The following is a 10,417-nucleotide window of genomic DNA, read 5'->3' as shown; positions in this document are numbered from 1 at the left end:
TGAAAGAAATATATATTTAAACATCTAAAATGTATATTTAAACTGAAAAAAGTTGAAAGACTATATAATATCTTTATATATATATATTCACCTGGAGATACTCGACAGCATCCTTATTCAGTTTCTCCGCATATTCATCTCTCAGCTGTAGAATAATCCACATCAGAGAAATCAGATCTTGTCGATCAGTTGACTCCAGCATCTCAACTCGACGCTTTGTCAAGGAAACCACCTAGTAACATATCTGCATCAGAGAGATCAGATCTTTTCGATCAGTTGACTCCAGCATCTCAACTCGACGCTTTGTCAAGGAAACCAACTAGTAACATATCTACATCAGAGAGATCAGATCTTGTCGATCAGTTGACTCCAGCATCACAACGTCAAAAGTCATTTTCCTGTTTGAAGCACCAAATAAGAAATTTCTAAACAATTGTTTTTTTCATCCCATATTAAATTATTCTGTTAAGGTTGTTAAAATACCTTCTCCCAGGGTTGGGTTTGGACAGTATCCTGCAGTAAGGGTCTGGATATTGAGAGAGGAGGCTCTAAACCCTCGTAAAATCTCATCAGAACAGGTTTTATTCTCTCCTCAATCTGTGTAGTCAATAGATTAAAGTTGGAAATTTTTAGTAAAACTTAAATTATTCTCGCGGCTTTTAAAAGGCATACATTACACAAAGATTCAGACCTCGAGATCCTTAAAACCAGTTTTAGATTGAATTAATATATTGCTTTAACCCTATGAAGGGTGGGGGGGTCTGAATCAATGTAAAGCATGGGGGAGGGGGATCCCACGCCCCCTTCCCATAAAAAAGGTCTTCGAGTAAAGATATAGGGTTCCAATGCACGTTAATAGTTCAATTTTTCAAGGCTAACTTAATAGTAAGGGGCAAAGGTGTTAGGGAGGGTTAAAAAAAGTCAAAAAAAAGGTTGGAAAAGTGTAAAAAATATTTTGTTTTTGTTTTTTAACAAATATTTAAATGTGACACATATTTGAATTCATTTAAAACAAGTGATGGGATATTTTAGATTTTTTATACACTCTGACCGGCCTTTAACAATCATGTACCCTTCCAAATGCATTGAGCAAAAAAATTCTTTTGATTACTTTTCCTAAAAAAAAGGGGGGGGGGAGGGCGTTTGAGGCCTGTTCAGGGTTATTTAAAGTTAAAGAATTATGAAAATGCGACTGAAATCATATAATTTATCGAAGAAAATTACTATTTTTTCACCTTTTTCTCCTTGACGATCAACTCCTTCTCAAAATGCTCTGCGTTATTCAACTCCTCTGTCATCTGGCGTATCTAGAGAACACACAGAGCTACCCAAAAAGGATGAAATTTTAAGGACGACCTATGACTCTATAAAGTATAACATTGTGAATTTTCAAGGAATAAAGTCTTTATCACAAACTCTGATTTTCTAATCCCTATATCTTTGCAACCCAATGTCGCAGACCTTAGATATTTCAAACTATAAATTCTGCAGGATCACATAATCTAAGTTTGATTGAAAGGTTTATACAATCAGATTGTAAAGTTAAAGGTATTGGAAAACTTATGTATGTGGTAAAGGCTCAATTCCTGAAATGTTTAGTTTTTTCTTGATGTATTTGATGATTTTGAATTTGAAAGTCGGACAAATTTCAAGTTGCCAAATACAATTGGAATCTTCAGAATATTTAAAAATTAATGAATTCAGTACAGTCATCCTTTGCTGGTAGCCCTGCATTATGGATATCACAAAAATTATTGTACAAATACATACACAATGCAATCTTAGCACTTGAAATTTACTTAATTACGCATCTTCATTAGATCTTTAAACGCACTAAAATACTAACACAGATTAAAGTGTATACAAACACAAGCAAAGATTCTATAATCTTTATCTATATATAATAATGAAGTAGTTATCTCTGTTCAGATGTACGATCATAACTCAGGAACCCTTTAACCGATTTGCCTAAATATTTTATTGGGGATCCTCGTTCAACGTTAGAACCACGGGAATGTTCTAAGCGTGGTTAAAACATTCTAAGTTGATTGGTCGGGGTGACTTTAATTTCCGGACAAAGCTGTTTTCCCAAGCTAATAGAAAAAGTTAAAAGTTATACCCTTTTAACAGATACAGACGTAAATAAGGTAGTTTTAATTCATAGAATAAATCTATTTCATCTTAATAAGGGGCGTAATCAGGAATTTGTCCAGGTGGGACTAACATTCATTTTCCAGAAGGGGGGGCTCAGCACCCAGTGGTGCCCTAAAACCCATAGATTTTACTGACTGAGGGACCGGGGAGCTTAGCCCCAATAACCCCCCCTGAATGCGCCTCTGATCTTAATTGAAGTATTTTCAATTCGCACATATTTAAAACTCTAATGACATGCACCTACAATTGACCAAATACAACACTGTTTCTCTCTCTCACCTTTTTCCTATGGTAGTCTAAATCCAGCTTAGCTTTCTTTACTTCTGGACTTGTGTTTAGTTCCTCCTTCCATTCCATCTTAAAGGTTTTATTTTGTTTCTCGGCTTCCAGAGAAGAATGTTACTACTTTTCAATGCAGAGCAATATAAACTATACGCGAGTTTCTTTGAGCAAAAGAAAGGAAAAATCGGTCCTCTTTTAACAAAATTGCGCTTGGCCAAATCCCCGGTCGCCACCATGAGCCACAGACTACTCAGACTGCTTATCTCCTTTCACAGGGTGGGCTTAGTAGGCCTAAGTTGACACGACATTCTACGTTTTTACGATAGATTTTTAGAGTGCAATCTCACGGCCACTTGTTGAACATAATACCCATTCAGGGGTTTAGTTTTACAACTTTTAAAGAAATAATCCAATTTTAAACATGAAACATAACATTTATGAATCCAGTCTTTTTTGATGAAATTGTGTTTCGTATCCAAAGTATCCTTAAATATCCCTAAATACAAATGTTTGCTGATTGGTCTTGTACAGTACAATTGTACACAATAGAACATGCTGTGAAAAAATATCGCATATTTTAGCTGATAATCGATCTCTGTAACTCTCTTATCTCTGGACACAGCCTTCCAGATGTTCAATTCAGTACGCGCCTCTGCCATACAGCACAGCTTTTTGAAAATCTTAGTTTTATGTGTAATGAAGACTTTTTATCTTTTTTTTACATTAATAGTGAATGCGCAAGAATTTTACAAAATATTTTACAAGTTATTTATTAATACTAGAAATTCAAGGCGCTTCGCGCCCTTCTTCTAAATTAATTGTGAACATGTTCTCTTTGTGTACATCGTAAAACAAAACAAAAATAATTCGCAGATTTTCACAAAAATTTCGCGGATTTACAAAATTTTAAAAAATTTAATGACGATCGAATTTTGACGGAGACAAATATTTGAAATTTTGATCATTCATAAACCTTCCCTGGGGTCCCTAGATGTCCCACAAAAAATTTGGGCCCGATCTGTTCAGCCGTTTTGACGTTTATTGGATACAAACAGACAGACAAACAGACAGACAAGCCAAATTTATATATAGATTTTAAACCACTTTATTTATAAACAAATCTTTTATTTAAACTTTAAACACACGTTAAAAAATTCTGTAACACGAAGGCCCATTTTGATGTATTGCGCCCGGCTCATTATTGTATATCGGAGGCTCATAATTGTATATCGGAGGCTCATAACTACCGGGGGTTCCCACTTTTAATTGTACGATTATTCTTTAGATTTCCCCAAATTTTCAAGCAATGTGTATTGTGTTCCTTTTTAAAAAACTCATTATATTTGGTATTATTTGATCTCTAGAATTCGAGGAGAGAAGTTCTATGAGATCTTTAGGACAGTGACACATCCAGAATAAACTTACAAATCATTGTGTGTTCAATAAAGATTTAATATCTATTGTAAATTCGGAAATTAAGCCACCGAGAACATGTTTCCTGTAGCTCCTTCAAAAAGGCCGAAAAGTTTCCATCAGTTATCATTTTCACAAAAATTTAGAAGTAACCTGAAAAAATATAGAAGAAAATAAAAGAACACATTGAAACAAAAAAATCTTAAAATATAACTGAACGTGTAAGCAACGTCGATAAAGGAATTGAGTCTTTTCCTCAAACTAAAATTTTCTTATCTTAGGAATTAGATGATGTAAATTTTTAATACTTCAAACTTAGATTATTTTATCATAACAAAATGCATTGTTTGAAATATTTAAGGGTTATACCATTGGATCGCAAAAGATATAGAGATAAAAAAATCAGAGAATGTGGCGCGCGAAGGCTCAATTCCTTACAAATTTCCTGTTATCTTTATGGCATTGTTTAAAAACAAAAATTTGTAATTATCACAAAATAAATTACAATGCAAAAAACTGGTAATTTTTAAAATATATGATCATTAATGAGCCTGTTAAGCAAAAAAATAAACATAATTTCTCACATGCAATTACAATAATTATCAAGCAATTATTACTTTAACTCGAGTGTAGAAAGTGAACAGGATGGAATAAAGTATTTACAACAAATAACCCTGTGTACAGAAGGAATACATTGAACAGCTGGAAGATATTGTATGCAAGATGGGTGAATAATCGGGTTCAAGCTCATCAGTTTAAAAAGGAAAAGAAATCCAGATTTCTTCTTCTCAAACCCAATCAAAGCGGGTTCACCGTACTGGAGGATATCCCCGTTCAGTCTCCAGAGATGCAGCGAGACCTCGGTCAAGTTTTTGATCGAGCATTGAATTTTGAACAACGCGTCCTTCTGGATAAACCTGAACCTCTGGGGCAGCTTGTTAATCTTCTCCACTGAGTTGCTTTCCTAGGGATAGGGTTGATCATCGCTTTGTTTTGTTTTTTACATATTTTTTCTTTCAGGGTCAAAGTGTAACAAAGAGTAAAAAATTTGACACTTTTTGAAATTGTCTATTCTAAACATTTGCTTTTCTCGATGGTGTATCTTTCGATCTACGGAAATCCGCTCTATTGCACTTCTGACCTACGCCAAATCTGCTATGCTACACATCCGACCTACTAGCACGTGTTTTTACAGCTGCTTTATGGACTTATTTTCGCAGCGCCCGGCCCCCTAGCCTGTCCTAGCCGCAGCGCTCGGCCCAGAAATTGTCTTAACCTAACCAAACCCTCAAATAATACAAAAAAAAACAGCTGGCGTAGGTCCGATATTGCAGTAGGACGAAAAGTTAGTAGGTCAGAAGTTCAGTAGGGGGGATGTTACGTATAGACGATGTAACATTACCCTTTTCTCATTTCATGCCTAATTTTAACCCTGAGAGAAACTATATTCAAACAAAGCAAAAACGAATATGTGTTAAAATGATGTTTTTTGGTTCGTTTTCTTCATTTTTGATTTGGTTGAGAATATAAAAATAAAAACAAATAGTGCAGTACACCCATAGATTAATTAAAATAACAGATAGGACACTAGATGTCTGTCTTGTAATTCTACGCCGACTGCGCGAAATTCCGCTGGGCTTCTGCCTCAGGATTTTTGTGAACGAGTTTCATCCAAATCTTGTTATTCTGATTTATCGATGGTTAAGTATAGTTTTTTTTTACAGAAAACAGTTTTGAAATGTTGTAAGTTCTATTAAAGGTTTAAAACGATCCAAAACAATTAACAGCACTACCTGGGGGCACAGAGTACAAAGAATAGAATTCAGGATTTGAGGACTGGGAAAACAGAGCGCTATCTTTTCTTCACGACGATCAGTAAATACTGAAACCTGAGACAGATGTATGTATAATGTTTATTTTAAAGGTTATCTCCAGGGGAGTCATCAGGAATTTGTCCACAAGTGCGGAGGCTTCGATTTTTTTCAATAGGGAGGAGGGTTAGGCATCCGTTGGGTTTAATAAGTCCTGAAAACCATAGATTTCACTGACCCAGGGGAGGGGGTCTGAATTCCCATAAACCCCTAGAATCTCCTCTGGGAGGGCACAGCAAACAAGAAAGATGGAAAAGGAAAAACTTACTTGACATTACTGCTACTAATTTTACCCACGCAGCTCCTTTAACTTTTTAAAAATAAATTTTATGAGCGCCAAAATTTTTTTGTGCACCCTCCTAAAAAACAGTATTAAGAAAAAAAAAGTTTAAAATCTATATTAATCTACCTGAAGGCTGACTATATTAGTCATCTGACCATAATCACCAACCATTTTAAATGAAACCCCCGAAAAAAATATTTAAATAAGATTAAGGTACAAGAAAGAATTTGAGAAATAATCATAAAATGGACAAATTGTGACATTGTCGATTGATAAGAAAGTAAAAAATCTGAATATTTATGAAAGTTTACTGTTTAATAAATTTGAGTCTGCCTTTGGCTCCAGGGGGGCCATAGGGCCGGGTACAGGCCTGAATTTATCCGGTATCATATTTAAAATTCAAAACTTTTCAATCTTGGGTGCAATTCACTCAAGTTTGAGATGAAAAATTGGAATTCCAAAAGACAAATTTTCGACTCTGTTGATCCTTTTATCCAAAACTTAAATATTTTACTCCAATTCGAAGAAAAAAACCCAATTTTTTATTTAATGTACATACTAAGTAACAAAGAAAGGGTAAAATGTTCAAAAAAGTATAAAACCCTGACCTGAGGACATCTGCGAATTAGTTCACACATGTTTGATGAAAAAGTAACATGCTTGGGCAAATTATTTTCGTTCTTAAATATCATACTGCACAAGTTCTTCTCTGTCAGGATGGAGAACTTTTCAGATCCGGTAATAGAACCTATTCCTGCCTCATGGGAGATAAACAGGAAACCTTCTTGTTCGTTTCGGTTCAAACCAGTTAGAGCAGTTTGGACTGCCAGGCCAGTATTAGGCACTGATTGATCGAGATCAGTGCGCAAGGATTGGGAAAAAACTTCTTTCTCTCCGGGATGCATAAAGCTGGCGGAGATGGGATGGAGCTGAATATTACCCTTTATACTAACTCTCGGATGTGGGATGTTCATATCCATCAACTTCGGCAGACGAGATTCAGTTCGTTCTACAGTTCCGGCGATGATATTTCAAGAAATAGTTTTTGTTTCTACAAATCTACTGAACCCATGGCTTGCCACAAACTCTAATTTTCTGATCACTTCATCTTTGAAACCTGATGTTGATATTTCAAACTATGAATTCTGGTAGAATATAGAAAAAAGTCGTAATTTAAAACATCAAAAGTGTACATCATCAGGTTCCAAAGATTTAGATGGAACTTTAAAAACAATAAGCAGTGAACATCTTTCTTTCTCTAACGTAATTTTTTAAACGTATTTTTGAATGATTTTGTTAAAGAAGAGTTACATTGACGATTGAACAGATTCTTATAATTCTCTAATTGTTCACTTAATTAAAAAATAATCCTATTATCCCCCCCCCCGCCCTTTTTTGGGTTTAGAAAAATCAGTCAAGGGTTAATATACAAACGATAATGCAGCCCAGAAAGATCAAAATCAGTAAGGATATTTTAGTTAATTTTACATCATAATCTCAAAACAATTGAGCGCGAAGAACAAATGATCTCTTGGGAAAATAGATATATCAAAAAGGATAAAAAAATTGGAGGACATACTGTCCCACATCGATATGGGTCGTAAAGATTTGAATTGTGATATTTTAGACGTAATTAACTTAAAATATTTGATTATCGAATACAAATCCCTTGATTGTTTATTTCATAAATTCTCACCCCTGACAATTCCATGGTTTTCTCGTATATCGCAGTACCATGATCCATAGATTCAGTAACAGGTGTTGATGAAGAAGCCACAAGCGTCACAGGAGAATTTAAAGACACTGCTGAAGATTGTGAACCTGGCAAATCGGCCTTAGGAGTTTTCGGCCAAGGAGTACTAGAAATAATCTCGATGCTTTCAAAACTAATTCTGGGGCCCAAGTTTCTGAATTTGATCATAAAATCAAATGCTGTTTTGATTTCTTGAAAACTGATACAACTTCGTTCCCCGCTTTTGTAAACAATCCTTCCATGATCCTGGAGAAATGAGGTTATCGTGCTCAAACTCCTGTTTGTAAAGCAACTAATGATGAAGCCTTTGTGTGGTTTAATAAATCTAAAAGTTTGCGGTAAGTTTCTGATCTTGTCCACGGTGTTACTGTAATGCGAGCATTTCATCAAAAGAACTGTCTTCAGAACTTCAGCATTTGGGAATTGAAGAAGTATTCCGTTATGATTAGAACTTACCGAGATATCCGGACATGCATCTATCATCTGGCGTAAGTTTACAGAAAACCTGCATTTCTGCGTCTGAATACTTGAACCTTTGACTGGGGTGTTTTCAAAAACCATACTACATAGATCCCTCTCTGTTAAAACAGCTTTGTTATCCTTAATATCGTCATTTCCAATGGTAGAAAGTTGGACTCCAGCAAGTTGCTCAGCAATCGTGTTGTTCATTCGAGCCATTTTTTAAAATCTCTAAATATGTTTGTTTCACAAGTTTAGAAAAATATAACTCCCGAGTTTATTTCACATTGGAATTCAAAACTAAATTTGAGATACCAAGGAGCAAATCCAGTTTTAACTTTTATGTAACTTTCAATAACAGTAAAATTAGTTTTAAGAGGGGGGGGGGGGGAGAGAGCGATATATGTATATATATATATGGTTACCCACAGTGCTTAAGATCTGGAAGATTTTGGCTTCCTGGATCCGGATCCGCAAAAATATGCGGATCCACGGATCCGGATCCAAGAGGTAAAATATCAACCAAAAACTAAAAAAATAAACTTTTTTACTCATAAAACCTAAATCTGAACTTTAAAAAAAGAGAGATTATAAGAATTTCCTCATTTCTGAATGGTTCATCAAGTTTTAGGATAAAAATAGCGAAAAAAATAAAACAAAAAATTTGAAAATTATTTTTTGTTAAAGAAGTTCAGTAAATCTTAAAGAAATGACCTGGATCCGGATCCGCATCAAAATTAAATGGATCCTGAGCACTGGTTACCCACAAAGGATGAGACTGTAAAGACGACCGGAAACTCTTAAAATGAGACGATCCCAAGGTTGAATTGTGTATTCTGCCTTAAATAAAGTTATCTAATGGCTTATTTATTGATTTGATAGACATCACACAAGTTTACAGTTGCGATGAATCGTGAATATATGGAAATAAACAGTACGAATTAAGTACAATCGTCTTTAAAGTCTCGTCCATTGTGGGTAACCCTGGACATCTGTTATTATAATGACTCCATGATAGTATGACACCGTGCAATACTGGGTTATGATGAACAACTAAGCAGACCAAAGATCGTTATCAGGAATTTAGTTTTAATGAAAAAAAATCTTTTTTTAAATCTAAATATTTATTTTGTAGCAGAGATTAAAATATTACATTTGTATTGCAAGTTTACAACTTTCATAAATGGAAAAACTACATTTACTGCACTTCCTTCAGAGGGGACCGCACTTCCTTCAAGGGAGACTGCACTTCTTGCTGGGGTAGTATCACTTCCTTCAGAGTTGACATCACACCTCTGTTTCTTCTCCTTCTCCGGTTGACGGGTCGAGAAACTATAGAAAATGAGAAAAATTCTTCTCCATCTTTAGTCCACAGGTTAAGCTTGATATCCAGTCCTAGATCCACTCCTTCCCTATACAACTCCAAGAGTTTATGTGTAATTCTCATTGTTTGTGTTTTAAACTCCCCGCCATAGCAACAGCTAGCTGGGTCAGCTGGTAATCAGGCTAGGAGAGAGAGAGTCACAGAGATGTGTTGTTGCTAGCAGGGTTAGGGGGAGACTGGAAGGGTTAGGGGGAGACTGGAGGGTTAGGGGGAGACTTATGGAGTCTAAATAATTAAATAAATTGCATCATTAAACATTAAACACCACCTAGTTTAATCAAACCTGAAGTAAGTGTTTTAATTCTCGAGATTTAATTCAAAAACAAACATAACGATTCCTGAAGCCAATAGTCTATTTCTTCAAGAAATCTTTCTGAAATAAACACATAAATATAAATTAACACTCGAAGCTTTCACATTGTAAGCCTTTTAACGACAAATATAAAAAATACAAATAAAATTCAGGATAATTCAAATAATAAATATGAGAATGGAACATAAAACAGATTTCACAGAATCATAAAAATTCTTGAGATTTTCTTGAAACACATTTCCAAAGGATTTGCCAAATTGAGTAATAATAGGAAAATTTCCTTTAGTTCTTAACGAGGAATGGTTAAAGTATCTTAAAAATAACATATTTTGATTTAGTTGAATTTTTAAACGTATCGTAATAAACAAATGTAAATGGGCATGCTTTCACAAAATGGCGTATATACATACAATTTACCATGGAGGAGATAGTAAGTTTCAGATTACAATTTCAATATTTAGTATAATGGAGATATTTGTTTAAACAAATATTGATTAAGTACAAA

The 10,417-nt window shown here is 34.7% G+C and overlaps 2 protein-coding genes across 3 annotated transcripts; both read right to left on the bottom strand.

Moving 5' to 3' along the window:
- Nucleotides 1-91: 91 nt before the first annotated feature.
- LOC111715920 (uncharacterized) lies at nt 92-4,026 on the bottom strand (the record flags this gene model as incomplete). Its single annotated transcript, XM_023491328.1, has 5 exons — nt 3,935-4,026; nt 2,434-2,511; nt 1,236-1,307; nt 484-597; nt 92-232 (listed from the first exon to the last, which is right to left on the bottom strand). Coding segments are annotated over exons 1-5 (450 nt in total), but the record flags the coding sequence as incomplete, so codon positions are not given.
- A 172-nt stretch (nt 4,027-4,198) lies between these two features.
- LOC111715915 (uncharacterized) lies at nt 4,199-10,134 on the bottom strand. 2 transcript variants are annotated; one of them, XM_023491321.1, is made up of 5 exons: nt 9,938-10,134; nt 7,738-8,446; nt 6,612-7,012; nt 5,643-5,738; nt 4,199-4,813 (listed from the first exon to the last, which is right to left on the bottom strand). In XM_023491321.1, exons 2-5 carry the CDS (start codon nt 8,432-8,434, stop codon nt 4,463-4,465), a joined length of 1,545 nt encoding a protein of 514 aa, XP_023347089.1. In that variant the 5' UTR covers nt 8,435-8,446; nt 9,938-10,134; the 3' UTR covers nt 4,199-4,462. The 2 variants fall into 2 exon arrangements, with proteins under 2 accessions (XP_023347089.1, XP_023347088.1); XM_023491320.1 differs by having other exon boundaries at nt 4,200-4,813; nt 7,702-8,446.
- Nucleotides 10,135-10,417: the final 283 nt, after the last annotated feature.

Source organism: Eurytemora carolleeae, unplaced genomic scaffold, assembly GCF_000591075.1.
Source record: "Eurytemora carolleeae unplaced genomic scaffold, Eaff_2.0 scaffold1489, whole genome shotgun sequence".
Taxonomy (NCBI): domain Eukaryota; kingdom Metazoa; phylum Arthropoda; class Copepoda; order Calanoida; family Temoridae; genus Eurytemora; species Eurytemora carolleeae.
This window is presented reverse-complemented; position numbering and strand designations above follow the sequence as displayed.